The following is a 19,316-nucleotide window of genomic DNA, read 5'->3' on the forward strand; positions in this document are numbered from 1 at the left end:
ATTTATATAATTCTGCCGATTGTGTAGAAGTATAGAATCAATTGCTTCCATGTAATCGAATCTTTAATCTTAAATTCGTGAGTTTCTGTCTATAGGACTCGAAATGGTATTATTTATGTTAACATCAAATTTGGCTTTGAATTTTATAAATCTTTTCATTTATATAAAACTTGTTGTCATTTAAATTATTTATATATGAAATACAGAATAATAATCTGTTAATTAATGACCACCTATTATTATTACTATTTATGTTCCCCAGTACGATGAGAACATCTCTAAAATTATATACTTTTAATATCATATTTTGTATCGTAAATCAGTATCGATTTGAAAATTGTTACCGGAGTTTGATAATTAATAAAATCATATTTAAATTTAATTTTACATAATTTATAAATAAATATTATTTTCACGATTACGAAATGATTAATATAATGATAGCAACGATTTATATTAATCTTGTTAGTTTGTCTTGTTGTTGTTGATAGAGATAAAAAACAATCTTGTCGGTGTCGTGGAATTATTTTTCCATACCATTCCCTGGTAGGATACCAGGGAATGGTATGGAAAAATAATTAGCCGTAGGCCTGAACGTGTAACTAAATAAATGAAGTTCTGAGTTTTACAAGAAACCTATGAGAAAAGTTCTACGATGGATTATATAGCAAACTTTGTGGAAGCTCAAGTTTAAGTATACAGTAGGTCTTGAGTACGATTCTCTTGTCAATTTCCAGGTGAAGCCAATGAAGAATAAAAATAGCTGGTAATTTATTGTGTTTGTTTTCTGTCTGTCTGTGCTTGTCTTCTTAGTAGACAAGCACAGGCAGACAGAAGTTGTTAATTTGTGTGTTTACATTCAATATGTAAACGTTTTTAATATCCCATTATTTCATATTTGCGTATTATATTCACTTATAAGGGACCTACTACACTAAGCGATTCAGAACTGATCTGGACCGCTTAGTGCACTAGGTTTCTAGGCAACATCGACGAGGTCAACTGAAGAAACTATATCTTAGACGTGGCCACAAATCTTTTTCGACCACGGCCAACGGCTAGTTTTGCTCGTGTCCAAATAGTGTGCAAGCTCCCTAAGTTATGGCTTATGATGTATTGTACAGAACGTCTTACTACCACGAAACCGTTGTCTTAACTATGTGAAATTATTATGCATTATGGCATTTAATATTCATTTATAGAATATATTTACATTTATTATTGATATTTATTCGTTTATTATATTAAAATATATCGAATGTTAATAACACGTGATTGCTGTTGTTATGGCATTGAAAAATATGTCTCTTTTTCCGTTTTCCTGTATATATCTTTTTTGTATTTTTATAAAATATTCATAATTTTTTTATTGTTAGATAAAATTTTAATGTAGACAAACGCATACGCGTGGAAGGTCTACTGTGTACGGTAGTATTAAACTTATATTACCACCATCATTACTTTACAATAACTCAATCATTTTAAATTATTAATATCCCATGTAAAATCATAACATCTCTGTTGAATAATCTTCCCCGCCCTACCCTAGATATCTCCATATTCCAAAAATAAAAATGCATTTTGAGAATTTCTGTGTAGTATAAAATTATACTTTTTTCTATCATTCATTTATTTATTTGTTCTTCTTTTATTTCTAACAATGTTAATAAAAAAATATAATACAAAACACTATTAAAAATTTATATATTTAGTCGATATTATTTATTACACTAAATTAGTATCGACTAAAGACTAAAGATGTAAGTATTGCATATTTAGTAAAATATCTTCCGCACCGCCACTTCGCCGTCTTGTGAAAATTTATCTACTATTTAAAAATAAGTCAGGTTTTCCTTCCTGACGCTATAACTGCAGAACGCACGAACCGATTTCCACGGTTTTGCATTCGTTAGAAAGGTCTTGGGCTCCGTGAGGTTTATAGCAAAGAAAATTCAGGAAACATTTCAACGTAGGGTAGGGGTAGGGTAGGGGTAGGGTAGAGGTAGTTGAAAGTTTACATCGAATTTCACGCGGACGAAGTCGCGGGCGTCCGCTAGTACTCTATATGTATATCTTTATGTACTTATATAAAAAAAAATTGAATGCTTCCCTATGTCATATTACATTTCGAAGTAAGGGGTTTTGGATTAGTATGGATATATATTTTTTTTTTGTAATTTTTAATGTTTACGTTTTTCATGCGGACGGTACGTCGCCGGCAATGACCCACAAAGTGGGTTCGACACTTATTCGCGGTCGCTTTCATTTTCCGCGCGGAGCTTATCAGTTTTCGATTAACAGACGGACAATGTATTAACAGACATACATTGTATTTAATGCCTCCATTACCATCACCTCATATTATACATTACTTGTAAATGTATTAAAATTTTGGCTAGACATTGTCATTTAGTTCAGAAAGTTGATCTTAAAACTAGACAAGTGCGAAGCGGACTCGCCCACCGAGGGTACCGTAAAAATTTGTAAATCTGTACTTGAAGTTTTAGATAAAAACGATATGTTTTTTGATTTAATCACAAATGTTTTACATTTTTCTCGGAAAATTAGGCAGTATTATTATAACTTGTTACCGAAATAAAAGATGGAGTGAACAGAATAATCCTACAATGGTTCCGTTTTTCTTCTTTCGAGGTACGGAATTTTAAAAACATAGCTACTCATATGCAAAGCCGCGGACTGTGGGTAATTACAAATAAATATAAATGCCCAAATTTTTTTTTTCCATTTAAGTACAAGAACTAGGAGAGCAGAAAATGCAAGTTAAAATATCAGACATAACACCTTCATTCCAAATAACAGCGCGCTTTGAAATAGGTACCGCAAATCGTGTTTATTTACTCAGTTGGCAACATATTTAACTTTAGGCACATGAGGTTTACTTAATAGTAAGTGATAACCTCGACATTATCGTAAAACGTGTTCAGGTTAAACGGAATGTTCAACAGCTATTCTTTTCACAATAGGAAAATTAGTGTCAATTAGTTACGAAACACATTTGGTTGTGTTTTGCAGATACTTTTATTGTAATGTTAAATAGGTGTTCATATTTTTGCATGATTTGAAATCGTCTTAATAAAATGATAAGAAACTATTAGGGTTAACTTAACTATGGTCAAGGTAACTTTCAGTGATTTAGTAAAAGTTTCAATTTTCTCGTAATTCTGAATAGGAGGTGTGATTTTACATGTTAATTAATTATATTATTATATTATAGTTTATGATGTAAAGGTGACAAATGTGAAAAGTTGACAAATCCATGCGATACCGCCACACCACCTTAAACTGCCTATGTACGAATAGATAGGTAATAGGTATGTATCACCAAAATGTTTTTAAAAAGTATTTTTTTACATATTTTTTCCTAGGCGCTATTGAATTAAGAAATTGTTTTGGTAGGCTACAGGTAGCAGTAGCATGCAAATTTTTGACTAAGGTAGACACTATGTGCTAATCGTAAAACAAGATAAAAATTCTTCGACAATGTAGGTTCTTAATGAATCCTCAAAAAAGGCAGAGCTTTTTACATCTATAAAGTGCACGCCAATGACAATTATTGACCTGTAGCTTACCAAAATAACTTTATTTTTTTATCTAATTATACTCGAACACCGAAATTGGTGTGGATTTCATCCTACTCCAAAAGCAAGTTGACCCGTACCATCGTAGATTGCATGATCGCTTACCATCAGCTGAGATTGTAGTCAAGGGCTAACTTGTAGAGAAAAAAAAACAAAAATAGAACTGACCTTGAAGAACTTGCTTGCCCCATCCAGTCACGATACATGTTCCTTCGCCCGCGTACAACGCGTCGTAGGTGTCTTCCGCTTCAGGCAGACATATCGGGTAGATGTTCTTGGCGAAGCGCAGGTTCTCTGAGAGTACCAGGATAGCAGCGTCGTAGAGGAGGCTGCCGGACTTGTACAGCGGGTGGCGGAGGATTGTCTTGACCTGGACGATTTGGAAGGGCAGCGGTTCGTCGTCGATTCCGAGTTTCCATTCTCCTCCTTTGATGAGAACGTTCTTGGCGTCTAGGCTGTAAGGGAACAAAGGAGGTTACAGAACAAGTTGCATAAGACATAGTTGTACAATAGGTGTAGGTTACAGATTAGAGTTAATTTAGGTCTCTATAGGTTTTCTGTCTATAATAATTCCAATTGTCTATAAAGAAAATTGAAAAACGATCTAATTAAAACTTTCACAATTCTATCCTTCGTCCGATTTTCAAAATCAAACCACACATTACTCCTACATTCACATGCGAATAGGAATCGTGCTAAACTAATAAATATGCGTGATAAATTTCGGAATACCTGATATACGAGTAAGTAATAAGTACGGCTCTTATCACGATATTTGATAAAAACCCCAAGACATCACTTAAATGATACCCCAAAATATATCACTACTCATACTCTTTTGGTGCTATGGCAGCAGAATTTTGGCAAATGAATTCAGATAGTCTTACCCATCGACACAAGCCGCGGAGGTGATCACAACATCAGGTCTGGTGATGACGCCGCCGCACAGAAGGCTCTTGTTCGTCTGCAGCAGCACCATGGCTTGCCAGGGGATCTCGGCGAAGTCTACCTCAAGATCCTTGCGGTTGCCGGCCGGTCTTTGCGGCTGAGGGAGAAAAAAATGATTTTTTGAAGATAAATTTTATAATTCGCTAGCAGTTTTTTCAAATTTCTTATCTGTCTATCTGTCATCTGTATGTCTATCTGGCTAATTTTTGGAACGGCTGGACAATATTTAATAGGACTTTCATTGAAAGATGAAGAGTTTATTGACTAACTTATAGGCTCCTTTTTGCTGAATTTCGTTAATAATAAAAATCATAATATATCTAATAAATGATGAAAATAAGCTTAAGGAATCGTTTACTATTATTTCGTAACATGTCCTAGTATACCGGTTTTTATCACTCAATTATCTTGATCTTTCTAAACCTGTGCTACCGGTTGTTTCTTCAACCGGTTGAGTCCACCCAACTGTTGATAAAATAACTGCTGTATCCTATAGTTAATACATTCCAACTTATTACTCAAATTATTTATTCTCTTTCCCTATTGACTTTCGGTACGCATCTATTTTAGTGCACAAGTGTTCTTTCTTGGAAAAGGAATTTTTAACACATCATTAACAAATCATATCACGAGTTTTCTCTCAATCCTCAGTCAATGCGTATTTACAGAATTAAAAAAATCTCAGGCATGTAGGTTTTCCTCACGATGTTTTCCCTTCACCAATTTGAGACATTTAATTTCACAGAATGAAATCGAAATTTGGCATGCCCTGGACTGGATTCGAACCTATGCCCCCGAATCGACTGAGCTATCACGGCCTACCACCTATCCTATAATGCCTACCCTACTTGAAACCTTTTGCACGCCACATGTGAAACCGTGGGGCGCAGCTTGATAGATAGCGGGCTGAAGCGCTCGCTTGCGACACGCGTATCAACATGACATTTGATGTTTTAACTTTTAACCGACTCGACGAAATGGTGTTGCAATATGAAAATTCCTTACTCCAATCAATAGGAAGGTTACCAGGGGTGTATCTACCGCCTTATCAGCCGTATTAATGATACGGTGTCCCGCGTGAAACCAAAAATTTGTAAAATGTAATCCACAATCTCACTTCCCGGAAAAAAACTGTAGAGTTTTCACTTCAGACATGATTAAAGTCAAAAAGTAAACTCTTTTTTTCCCTGGTTAAGCGTGCGCCCAAAAGTTGGAAACATTCTACATAGGATATGCCACTGTCTATTTTAAGCGAGCATTTTTGTGCCTCTGGTGAGAAATCTTCACCCATCATTTGGGTCCCCCAATTATTGTTGATACAAGTTGGGCACGCTACGTCAATGAAGGTTACATCTACATACTGTGTGCTTTTTCACCTGCCAGGGACAACAGGGTATTTCGAGTGTTTGTATGTTTGTTTGTCTTGTCTCAATCTTTAGCAAACTCCTCCGTTTAAAATATTTGAGGATTTTTAACGTATTGGGTGTCAAAATACATATCAGTACATCATAGTTAATTGAGTGAAATAGTAATATTTGCCGAATTTCCTATATTATAAGCCAAAACAATGGTTTTAGGGTTTCGAACGTTCGTACATACTTAACGGAATCCTTCTATTATTTTATTATGGTTGCTTGGCAGAACTTTGTAGGCGGTGTTACCTGCCCTGCGGAGTGTTGCTTTTATATTTATCCTATGCTATTGTTTATAGCAAGGGATACTTTTTCAACTTTTTCACGTGTTTCTAATAAAAAGTGCAAAACGGGGAATCTAATTTATAACCTTTCAATTGCAAAAAACCATAGCGGGAAGTAGAAGTATCTTCACTTGGGCGCGTTATTTCTCGTATCTTTTAAATTTTTAGATGTGCAATAAAGAGAAAGAAGTTATTTTGGGTGTTGCAACTTATCTACATACTCATATCTATTCATAGTTAACGTTGGACATGAGTCAGCCATATTTGGCTAATTTAACCTTGATTCGTTTACCACGAACTCATCGATTATTAATTCGATTTATATTATACAATTGATTGTTTTCCATACGAGTGCGAATACATTTAATACGAATTTGCATTAAGTTATTAAAATATCTATTGAGAAATAAATTGCATACGAATAAATTATTCATTAGTATAATTCGATTTTTATATTTTTATGAATAAATCGATTGCGTTTTAGATAATTTTATAGAAGTTTGTCGGTTTTATGAATGAAAATCACAATGTGGAGACGACGCAGAACGATTTGGATATAGATAATTCTGGTTTTTAAACCTCTATAGGGTAATTATAGTTTTCTTCGAAAAGAAAAAATAACGTTAACATGGGAAATAATGTATTTTTTCAAACTTTCAGCATCTACGTGTAGCGCCATCTCATAGATATCTCGAGACACTATTTCGTAAGTGTATAAGGAGGAATTTACTTAATTTTCTGAATAATAAATTATTATTTATATAAACTGTTTACAAACTAATGACATAGAAACTAAGGATTTATTTAGTAGGTACTTACGTTCAAAAGTCCACATTGTCCGCCGTTGCCGGTGTATCGCGTCAGGAATACTCTGTTCACGGATTCTCCATATTCGTTTTCTACTCCAAAGCCTTGACCTTGGCTCACAAGCTGGCCTTGACCCTGAGTCACTATCTGGCCCACGCCCTGACGGATGGCTTGACCGAATCCTTGAGAGGTAATTACACCGCCGCCTTGTGACACCAATTGGCCTTGTCCTTGGCGGAATCCTTGTCCGAAACCTTGGGAGACTAGGGATCCTTGACCTTGGCTCACGTATTGGCCTTGTCCTTCACGGATTCCAGTGCCAAATCCTTGGGATACCAATTCTCCGTTTCCTTGGGAAACAAGTTCACCTTGTCCTTGTATGACACCCTGTCCGAAACCTTGGGATACGCCTTGTCCAACTCCCTGGGACACAAGAGTACCTTGACCCTGTTGAACGCCTTGGCCGAAACCTTGGGATATTCCTTGTCCACCTCCTTGAGATACGAGAGTACCTTGACCTTGTCGAATGCCTTGGCCAAAACCTTGGGATACCGCTTGTCCAGCTCCTTGGGATACGAGAGTTCCTTGACCCTGACGGACACCTTGGCCGAAACCTTGGGATACTCCTTGTCCAACTCCCTGGGATACGAGTGTGCCTTGACCCTGTCGAACGCCTTGGCCGAAACCTTGGGAAACGAGTGCTCCTTGACCTTGACTGACTAGACTTCCTTCGCTTTGACTGACTAGACCACCTTGTCCTTGTGACACTATAGCGCCCGCACCTTGGTTAACACCTTGTCCAACTCCCTGGGAGACAAACTGTCCTTGTCCTTGTCTCACACCCTGTCCTACTCCTTGGCTGACCAGCGTTCCTTGACCCTGGCTGACAAACTGGCCTTGTCCCTCAGTTATGCCGAATCCAGTGCCCTGTGTCACACCAGTTCCTTGTCCTTGAGTCACCAGTTGCCCTTCTCCTTGAGAGACCAATAGTCCTTGTCCTTGTAGACCGTATTGACCTTGTCCTGTGGTAACACCTAAGCCTTGACCCTGGGTTACTCCGAAACCTTGTCCCTGGGTAACTCCAAAACCTTGGCCTTGGGTTACTCCCAACCCTGCTCCCTGGGTTACTCCTAAACCTGCTCCCTGGGTTACTCCGACGCCTTTCTGTCCAACGCCAAATTGACCCTGTTAACAATGAAATATCATTTTTTACTTACATATTATTTGTAAGAAAGTGATGAAAGTGAAAAATAATACTTTCTTCTACAAAGGAATTTGTTACCTTTTAATGTGTCAATACAAATAGATTTTAAATCGGGGAAGACATTTCTTTATATTGAGAACTCATATTTTTTAAGAACTTTAGATTAGACAGAGATGAAGGAGCTATGTTATGACTATAATATTTTCGACAGGCAAAGTCGAGAGCAGCAGTTTCAAATGTACTATATGTCCAGTACTACATTAACTTTCATATTAATGTTAAAGTTATCAATCATTTCTATAGGAGTATATTTTTTATTATTAATCACATCAATAATATTTATTTCTATGTTTATTAGTCGGTTCGCTTAATACTTAATTGGCGATTTCCGCCGTTTAAAATGTAAAACAGATTCTTTGATCTGCGACTGAATATAAAATACACTAGGTGAAGCCTGTGACTACTTATTCATTTTTATTAATCCACGTAGGTACATCGAGATCGAGAAGTTTTTGAGTTATAACAAGATGGCGCCCTTAAAGCAACTATGACATGACAATTGCCAGCAAACGTCAAATCGACTACTGCATTGATAACGTCATCAATCCGCCATTAATACCCATATCAGTGTTCCATTTCATGGGAGAGAATGAATATTATTTCAAAAGAATTAAATTAAGTTCGTAGATATGTGTAATCAAAAAAAGTTGAATTTTTTTTTTATTTTCGCCAGGGTACAATGACTGATCCTGGGCTCCATACAATTTTGGACCATCTCCTTTGCATCAACGTACACACAAACAAGGATACAAACAGCATAATATGTATACAGTTTATCTATTTAATGTTTCTTTGAAATATATTAATTGACTTAATAGTCTATAATTAATTATGTTAAATAAAGCGTGCCGCTATTTATCTGTTAATAAGTGACATTAAATGTATGTAGATCATAGTTTAGTACATAATTTATTTAGATTCTATGTAAATTCCAATTAGAAAATATTAAATAGTAGATTTTGTTCGCAATATATTGTAATTTATATATATTTTTTACAATCTTACACACGTAATCGGGGTATTTTCTTTTTGCCGATTTCAATGGAATTCGAATACTTATATAACGTAGGCATCCACTTATCAGCATACAATAGTGTTTCTTTGTATAAAAAGTCATACAAGTGCGTCCACTGATGCACATCGTACGGATCGCATCGAACGGATTTTATCTACTGTAAAAATAAAATCAATTAGATGCGATACGTCCGATGCATAGGAGTGGATAAGTGGACGCCTTCTAATATTCGTTTTTCTTATTTTGACAACATACCTGTCCAGTGACTGTGTATTGTCCTGTTCCTCCAACTCCAATTTGCCCCACTCCAGTCTGGCCATATTGCCCCTGACCCTGAGACACGTATGTTCCTTGTCCCCTGGTTCCTTGACCCACGAGTGTTCCCTGTCCTCTTTGACCTTGCGCGAAGGCTGTGTTAACTTGAGAACCTGAACCTATTTGACCTGTTGTAAAAATATAGTACGTATTAATTTTTTGTTTACTTATTATCAGGTGTAGGTACGAGTAGATGCTTTTAGCGACAAAATTTGTTGAATTAGATTTCGAATTTCCAAATTATAAAAATATTATAATAAAAGAAAAAAATATAAAAAAGTGAATGATGTGATATAATTCTAGTGTGGAAATATTGCAGACACGCAAAATAATTAAAATTATCTTATTTTCGAAATTACTGAAGTGTGAAATTTCAATACAAGTAACCGCTTCGTATAGTAAAATGTCGTGAGAAACACTCACAAGTTAACATTTGATTAGATAAACTATTTGGTAACTAATCAAGACATTAACTAAATTACGAAACATAAGTCGTAAAAATAGTTACATTAGTTCCTTTAAAAATTTGTAATTCAAATCAATTTACAATCATTTACAGACTATAAAATAATAAAAAATGCTAATGGACGGCCTTTGAAGGCTACACGGGCGACAAAGCGTCCGACTAAAAAACAACAATTGCATTATTTAAGTTGAAAACTTACAGTTAACATGGTGGGTGAGTATTTTTTCTTTTAAGTTGAAAACCAAAATGATTTTTAATAATCGACAAGAAAACTATTTACTTCAACCTCACCTGATGTGACGATGCAATCATCGTTTTAACTTGGAAGATGTACGAACTATGAAGTTTTTATACGCCTAAACCTTTACCGGTAAAGTGGTAATTAATTGGCTAATAATTCAATTTAGAAAATATAAAATTTTGACGGGGATTCATACAATCAGAAACACAAACTGAATGAGTGAATGTGCCAGGTGAAAATATTTACTCGTGAAATATTGCGTACAAAAAGTCACTAGTATGATGTTGCTAAGAAAGTTAGAAATTAAAAAAATGTACTTGCCTTGTCCAACGATCCCGACCTGTCCTCTGCCGCCCTGGCTGTATTGTCCCTGGCCGCCGATGCCGAATTGACCCTGACCCCCGAGTCCGAATTGACCCTTCGCTGGGAAGGAGGTAACTGGGGTTACAGGAGTCACTGAAGGTCTGTACACAGGTACTGTAGGTGTGGGAGTGCTGTGGGGGAAAATGGGATATATTAATATAATAATAGCCCTTCGAAAGAAAACCGACAAGTTTCATATAAGCTGTGACTTGACCGTAAAATGAAAACAAAAATATCATATCTAATTATTATTTTTTTATTCTTTTAAGTCAGTCAATGTTTATAAAATTAATCCTTTGATTTATGAAGCAAAAAAATACACTAATATCATATGATATGATGAGACTGATCTTGTACACACACAGACATAAAGTGTTTAGCCAGTGCTGAGTTCGGCGTTCTTTGAGTTCTTTGAGTTTAGACAGCCACGTGGCGCAGTGGCCAGTGACCCTGCTTTCTGCATCAACGGCCGTGGGTTCGATTCCCACAACTGAAAAATACTCGTGTGATATACGTGCCAGCTATCTTAGTACCCATAACACAAGCTACTTTTGGGCTAAATAGTGATGTGTGTATTGTTTAAGTATATTTATTTATTTATTCCTGCTACCTATGCGGTGCTTCAAAACGATCGTTATACTCCGCGACACGAAACAAGTCCCGTATCGCGACGCTAACGTCTTAATGGCGCTCATTGTCATACGGTAATTGCGGTCTTATTATCACTTTTGTAAGGCGCTGTCAATTTTAGTTCAGGTTTTTGCCGCGGGACTTCTTACGTGGCGCGGAGTCTACAAAAGACATCGAACATAGAACGTAGAACACAGAACGGCTGATATGTGAGAGTCGAGTACTCAATTACATCATGAATACAGAGCTCAAAAATGCTAGTACCCAGAACCGTAAATCAATTAATATTTTAAAAACAAAACAAAACGTCACTCACAGGAAGCTGTCTAACTGCACAGAGCTGGTGACGGGCGGGCGCGCGGTGAAGGTCGGGCGCACGTTGTTGGGGCTAGGCCGACTGTCGGGCACGTATTTGCCGTCGTTGCCGCCGAACACGCCGGGCACCCACTTGCCGAGCTGGTTGGTGGGCCAGGGGTCCGTGTACCATGGATCACGGCAACACTTGCCGATACGACCGGTCGCGACATCTCGGCAGTCCTGTACACGCAACGCAATATAATTATTCCGTATATAGTCCAAAATATTATAAATCCACTGCTGGATATAAGACAACACAATTGCCACCTGTGATCATTGACTGACTCCCTGCGACATTTTTAATGTTTTTGTCACATTTCTCCAACAAACAAACCTACTGGCAAAGAGGTACCACTGAGCCATTTAGCGTTCTAGTACGATGCCGTCAGAAACCATCAGAAGTATCAGAATTAGTAGAGAACAAGCTTGTAAGTAAGTCCACTTCCGTCCAGTGCATCGTCACTTAACATCAAGATGAGATTGCATTCAAGGGCTAACTTGTCATAACTTTAAAAAATCCAGCACTTGAGAAATGTCATAGCTTTTAATCTACTACTGTACCACTATAAAAAAATATGTTTCTGGCGTTAGTTTCCTACGACCTACAAACTCCATCCACCCGTGCCTTAAAGGTGTTATTCAAGGCACGATTGGATAGGCACTTTCTAGGGAAGTCCCATCCTAGACCTCATATTTGCGTTCCTTCAGGTACGATTGTAGTCAGCGCAAGCGTATTGGCTACTATCAACTCACGGTAAGAGGCACTCTGTAAGCGTCCTGGTCTCTGGTGAGGATGACGGTCGTGTTGGAGATGACTCCCTCGGCGGTACAGAACTCGATGGGTGTGCACTTGAGAGCCGCGGCGCAGCCGGCTGGGATGTCGCCTGTTATGAAACGTAGGCTTATATAAAACTAAAGTTAGGCAAAGAAACTGTTGTAATTTGTACTTTTTTAACCGACTTAAAAAAATAAGGTTCTCAATTCGACGCGTAGGTTTTTTGTTTTTTATATAAAATTTGTTACCTCGATAACTTGGTCATTTATTAACCAATTTTGAAAATTCTTTTTTTGTTTGAAAGAGATACTTCCAGATTAGTCCCATTTCATTTTCATGAAAATCGGTTTAGTGATTTAGTGGTTAAATCAAAATAACTGAAATGCGTCTTTGAAGTCGGTTCTATTTTTATGTTGCAAAAATTCTAATTTCAATAAGTTTAAGTAGAATTTATAATTTTGAGTATTTTGGTTATGTTTAATAATTGATTAACTATTATTTATAATGATGTAAGTACATTACTATAACTCTTTGTAGTTTTAAATGAAAGATTTTATTTTATTATTTATTAATAAAAATCAGTAAACAAAGAAGTTTTTACGTCAAAAAGCTAAATCCTGGTAGCCATTTTGCTAGTTTACGATTCCAATAATTATAATAGTCAAGCTAATGAGTTTTGCTATTATAAATTCCACAAAACAAGTAAACAGCGCTATAAATAAAAAATATAATGTCTGTATATTATCATAGTTATTGTGCTAGGAAATATCTTTTTATTTCGCAGATGGCTGGTTGCAAAAACTGGTTGCTATACACAGAATATTATTTTTAAATTAGCTTAATTAAAACCTCAGAAATTATCTCGTTAATCAAGTTTTGTGTGTGTCTATACTATTATTTTTTATTTGAACACCCGATGTATAGTAATAATTATAGCTTTGACACCAATGCCCTCGTGTCAGGTCTACTAAAGAAGGATTCGAAAGAGCATCTAACAAATAAAAAGAAGAAATCTATGAAATAAAAGTATCAATAACTTCTTGATACAACTCAAGAAGAAGCTTTTAACAATTTTAGATTTAAGGATGATTGCATAAAATTTTAAAAATTAAATGATGATGAGAAATATACCTATTAATTTAAACTTATTAATGATAATAAGTTTAAAGTCATGTGAAAATAGTTCTTTGAATAACTTTTTTACTATTCGCTAGATCCAATGTTTGTTCGACAAAGCTTCCAACCATAAATTCCAACATACAGACTATCTTTTATACTATCTATAGTATTTTAGCACAGTTGACAAAAGAATAATATAAAAATACAAGAAATTAAACTTACTTGGAATAGGAACTGGTGTGGGCCTTAATCCAGGTCTGTTCGTGTCCAAGATCAATGATCCATCAGAGTACGGGGGCACAATAGTCTCCCTTTGATTAGACGGCTCTCCGATCGGGGGTAGGTATTGTGGGGCAGCAGTAGAGGTCACTGGGGGTGGGCTAGGGGGTGGCAGGTAGGTAGGTTTAGCTGTGATGATGGGTCTCGGGGTCGTGACAAAAGTGGGTCTTGGGGTAGTATAGGTGGGTGTTGGGTAAATAGTGGAGCTGACGATGTTGGTGCCACTGTTGGTATTGTCTACGGGAGGCAGGTAAGGAATGCCAGGTTTGAGGACAGTGCCGACTGCTCCAGGTCTGTATACTCCAGCGGTGTCACTTCCGGCGGCGAAGGAGTCGGTTTCGATGAAGTTGGACTGGCTGGTTGACTTGTATCCTGTGCCGAAACGTGTTGGGGCTATGGTTGACACACCTAGGAAAGTGAATACCCGATAAGAAAAAAAAACTGTAATTACTCTAAGTCTCTAGTAAATACTCTAAGTGATTGGTGCTGAATCATGCTCGGAATCTGCTGAATCGGATGGAGAATCATGCTGTGATAAATAAAACATTCTTTATAATTAGATGCGCTGTAAGATGTCTTAGTTATAGTATTGTGGTATGACAGGATATATAAAACTTCTTGTACATATGTATTCTGTGTCTCCAAATTCATAAACATAGAATGAGATTTAAACTTTTCATCAAAGTATAATGGACTTAAGTACAGTTTAAAGTTCACTTTACTTTGAAGAAGAAGAAGAAATTAGAGGTTCAAATCGTAATCCATGTTTGTAAATAATAAGGCCGACAATGACTTGGCATTTTTAAATTTAATAATTCTTAAAGGATATGTTGTGGCATTAGTCTAATTACATAGAATATCATGGCAAAGTCTTAATAAATGTTTAATAAAACTTGTTTCCAATATTTTATAGTCATCTGCGATTTTTGATGATGAACTTACCAGACTTCTTGGTCGCCTCTGTATTTTTTCACGAGATTCTATTGCATTTTTTGTTACTACAACCGCTGGTATGAATGATTTCACCACCAATGATTAACCAACACCAATGGCAAACAGTTAGTAAATACGAAATGATTATTATACGATCATAATAAAGATTAGTGCGAGCTTAACCTCTGTTTAATCCAAATCCTGCAGTGGACCCGTAGCCTTTAGCACCTAAGCTAGAGCCGTATAAGCCAGTTGAAGTAGCTCCTAAAGCAGACGTCCCACTGATAGGCACTCTAGCAACAGTTGAACCGTATCCTGAACCTATGATACAAGACAATTTTTATGAGAACAATGTCTCTAAATGTCACGGTGTAAAGATCGGGGTTTGGCTGTCACATTTTAATATCTATACCTATAATAAATCCAAGAACAAAATTCTGAACATGAAATATATTTCCAAAATAACTATCAAAGTATGATTAGTGATCGATAGTGATGCTAAAAATGCAATCAGTAAAATTTTGTCTGTCTGTCTGTATATTCGTTATAGAAACAAAAACTACTTAACAGATTTTAACGAAACTTGGTACAATTATTCTTTATACTCCTGGGCAGGTTATAGTATACTTTTCATCACGCTAGATCTAGTAGCAGAGCAGTGAAGGGAAATGTTGGGAAAGAGGGAGAAGTTACTCCATTTTTACAGCATTGCTACTTTAAGGGCTCGACTAAAGGGGACGTAGTTGCGGGCGTCTGCTAGTTTATTTATAAATCTTTAACTTGTCCTGAACCCTGGCTGAAATCAAGGAGTATAAAAATTCTCTAGTTAGAATTTGACTCTGTGTTTTTGAATTATGGTAAAATGTAATGTTTTAAAAGCACTTTTAAATCTTCAAATTTGTCTGTCTGACATATATTTCTATATGATTGTGTCCTATCCATCAATCAACCAAAAATTAGATGGTTATAAAATAAAGATTAGTGCGATATTAACCTCTGTTTAATCCAAAAGCAGCAGTCGATCCATAGCCTTTAGCAGCTAAGCTAGGTCCGTATAAGCCTGGCGAGGTAGCGCCTAAAGTAGATGCCCCAATGGGTACCCTACCAGCTGATGCTGCAAGAGTTGACCCGTAGCTTGAACCTAATGTAAAAGGTAACTTTATTGAGGACCACATTAAATACATGTTATGTTTTCCAAGATGCCAACTATCACGATGAAAAGATGCTGGTTGCTTCTGTGAACTAGCTGTCCAGACATTTTAATAGTTATAGTCTTTCAACGGTGTTTTGTCTAAATTGGAGTTATTGATCTAAAATTCTCACTTCCTTCAGGAACCACAATGACTGGTAGTCAGGATTGGTCTAAGTCAATCGGCAAACTACATCTTCCCTATGACCTCTACTTCTTGTCTCATCTAGGAGCGCTTTTCTATCCCTACGTTTTCTAGCTCTCAGAATTGACTTAATCAGATTTTTGGCACTCACCTAAATCTCCCGGTAACTCTGCTGAATTCTTAATACACAATAACAAAAAAACACAAGTAAAAAAACGCAAGTACCGGGACTTGCGTTTTTGCGACATTGTATGTTAAAATATTTTAGCTAAAAGCAGTAGCAAGTTAGTACTAACCAAAACCACTTTGACTTGTTCCCCTTCCAAAGCTTGATTGAGGTACAATTGCGGGTACTCTTTGGGCGTTGAAAGCATTGGTACCTTGGTTGGTGAACCCAGAACCTTGCGCAGCGAAGGTAGATCCAACTCCCAGGTTGCTTTGGACGCTGCTTAATGTGCTCAAGTCAATTCTGCAGCACACTTCGGTCACGAGATTGCAGTACTGTTTCTGTAACAAAATAGACTTCTTTTAACTTCTAAACTCTTTGGAACTTTTGAAAAATTAGAGAGTTTCGAGAAAGTAGATTTGAAATTTAAAAGCAATATCTTTAAACTCCTCAAAGTCGAAAAGTTTAGCAAAGCGGTCAAACTTCGACTTCAGTAACAGCGAATAGAGAATGTAAACTATTTAGAAACCCAATCAAATATAAATAAAAAATAATTATTTACAGCCGTATTACACATATACGTACATAAATATAGATGTTGCTGATTGATATTTTATTATATTTACACCAAACGATAATATCAATCACAATATGCGACCATTAAATAGAAATCTATCAGAATGACAAAATAAATTACCCCACAGCTCATATTTTGAGGCCTCGGACATTTAACTATAATGTGCAGTAAGCAGTCAAGTTAATTCCCAAACAGAATCCATCTTAGTTCAAGACTTGTCTCGTTAAATCCAACTATTTACTGACCTATGCAAATTGTGGCGACATACATATATTATTTTGCGATCAGTTAATTTATTTTGACATACCCTTTAGACTTTATTGATAAATTGAATTAACGTTCGTTAGATCCGTAAATAGCCGCCATTTGTGGATCAAATGTGCCGCGTGGGATTTATATGTTTGAGATTGTGATCTCATTTGATGGTGAGTGGTGACAAAGGCCATGAAGGGCATGTTCTACGTGATACTGTAAAGGAACGCAGCATCATGGCGATTATAATGAGAACTAATCATCAATAAAATCATGTTATGTTTTAAAATTTGACTCGACTAGTGACAAAAGGTCTAGCTCATTTTTCAACCGACGAAATACAGAGAGAAGATTAACAATTCGACGTGTATATTTTTTTGACTGCGCAAAGAATCCCGGCTGACTAGCGCAGAAATGCAGTCGCTATTCTTGCACCCATTCTACGTGGGCATGATTTGTATAGTTATTAGGATACATTAGCTTATGTTCCTTATTGTATTCTTTCTCAAATCAATTAATCATCTTTTAATTTAATTTAATATTATCTGCTTCTTCAAAACGTGCGTGCGAATTTCAGGAGCAAGAAACATTTTTAAATTTAAACAAAATAAAATGATAATTCTCATATTATCTTGTTATTTACTTTTTTAACATTATAAGTCAACATCTATAGAGGATCTTCGGTTTTGAAGTGAGACGTGCGTTGATGCTATGGTTATGCTTTGGTTTGGTTGATCCGGTTTGTATTTCTGGTGCGATTTGACGGTTTTTGTGGTGAATTTTAATAATAAATTGCATGCTTCGAAAATATTATCTGGGTTATTTATTATTTAAATGCATGTTAATTATATTTAGCACAGGTACTAGGGTTTTTACTAAGATAGGTATTGTGTAATAAATACCCTGTCATGTTTGATAAACGCGACGAAGATGTACAGACAGACATTTTAATATTATAATAAATGCAAATCTCTTGGAACAGAGCCGCCATTCTAGCTGATATGAATGACGCCGGATTATGGTAATTTTTGCGAAACAAATTGATTACTTTAGATTGTATCTTTGGTCCAGTGGGGATTATGGGATTCGGTATTTGAAAATTTCTAAATACTAACACTTAGAAGCTCTAAGGGGTAGTTTTACACCCGCACGCCTCGGAAAGCAAGAGGAAACCGTCGGCTTATCAATTAATACGCATATAAATAAAATATATGCGTCTGACTGTGAGTCCAAAATAACTGTGTTTTTTCAAGTGCTTGCTATTTACACGTGAAAACCAGAATTTCAAGCGTACGTACGCTAGTTATCAATAATTTTATCACACTTTGTCTGTCAATCCGTATTATAGCAGCATGGTGCTTGATTGAAATCCCTTTTCCTGAAGACAGAGGTCTGGCCCTGCAGATATGGTCCTTCAAGTGGATCCACTTAAAGGTATTAAGAGATGTTAATTGTTCACATATGTTAGCCACCTACCACAAACTTCATAGTTGAGTATCGTAGATTTACGTAGGTAGGCACATGGGCTAACAAACTTTCAGCCTTTATAAAATGAACTAGCTGACGCCGCGCGGTATTACCCGCGTGGTTCCCGTAAGAATACGGGGATAATATATAGCCTATAGCCTTTCTCAATAAATGGGCTATCTAACACTAAAAGAATTTTTCAAATCGGACCAGTAGTTCCTGAGATTAGCGCGTTCAAACAAACAAACTCTTGAGCTTTATAATATTAAGTATAGATTTCTTCTTAACAAGTTCAAAAACCATATATTCCACAACTCGCTTCAGATTTTAGTAGTCTTAACCGATTAAAAAAAAAGAAGGAGGTTCTCATTTCGACGTATGACGTATGTTTCATTTTTTTTGTCTTTGAAGTCGGTTACATTTTTATTATGTTAAAAGATTATGTACCTTTTGTGTTAATTACAGTCTTACAAGTACCACTAAAGAGTGCTTACGTATATGTAAATTTAAAGATTGCAATATGAGACGAGATTTGCTAACGGCTTTAGGATCATGTAAATCAGGCGTGACTTGGAGATTTTATTGGTGAAAGACATACACACATAATCTTGGCCTACATACGAGTAGCGTATGCAATCTGCGCTAACGTTTACGTTTAACCTATAATTATTTAAACCAAATCCTTGTGGCTTCGTCATGTTGCAAATCAATTT

The 19,316-nt window shown here is 36.2% G+C and overlaps 1 protein-coding gene across 4 annotated transcripts in view; it reads right to left on the reverse strand.

Moving 5' to 3' along the window:
* Positions 1 to 19,316, reverse strand: part of LOC112049644 (uncharacterized) — a 65,011-nt gene that overhangs the window by 10,033 nt on the left and 35,662 nt on the right. For 2 of the 4 annotated variants that reach the window (XM_024087620.2, XM_024087621.2), the window contains exons 3-13: positions 16,438 to 16,648; positions 15,802 to 15,948; positions 14,991 to 15,128; positions 13,818 to 14,282; positions 12,455 to 12,585; positions 11,661 to 11,881; positions 10,673 to 10,845; positions 9,585 to 9,772; positions 7,063 to 8,235; positions 4,487 to 4,644; positions 3,768 to 4,054 (exon numbers count right to left, since the gene is read on the reverse strand). In XM_024087620.2, the coding sequence (XP_023943388.2) occupies positions 3,768 to 4,054; positions 4,487 to 4,644; positions 7,063 to 8,235; positions 9,585 to 9,772; positions 10,673 to 10,845; positions 11,661 to 11,881; positions 12,455 to 12,585; positions 13,818 to 14,282; positions 14,991 to 15,128; positions 15,802 to 15,948; positions 16,438 to 16,648 (3,292 nt within the window). The remainder of the gene's footprint in view (positions 1 to 3,767; positions 4,055 to 4,486; positions 4,645 to 7,062; positions 8,236 to 9,584; positions 9,773 to 10,672; positions 10,846 to 11,660; positions 11,882 to 12,454; positions 12,586 to 13,817; positions 14,283 to 14,990; positions 15,129 to 15,801; positions 15,949 to 16,437; positions 16,649 to 19,316) is intronic. The other 2 variants (XM_024087622.2, XM_024087624.2) reach the window with 2 other exon arrangements.

Source organism: Bicyclus anynana, chromosome 8 (genome assembly GCF_947172395.1).
Source record: "Bicyclus anynana chromosome 8, ilBicAnyn1.1, whole genome shotgun sequence".
In the NCBI taxonomy this organism is placed as follows: domain Eukaryota; kingdom Metazoa; phylum Arthropoda; class Insecta; order Lepidoptera; family Nymphalidae; genus Bicyclus; species Bicyclus anynana.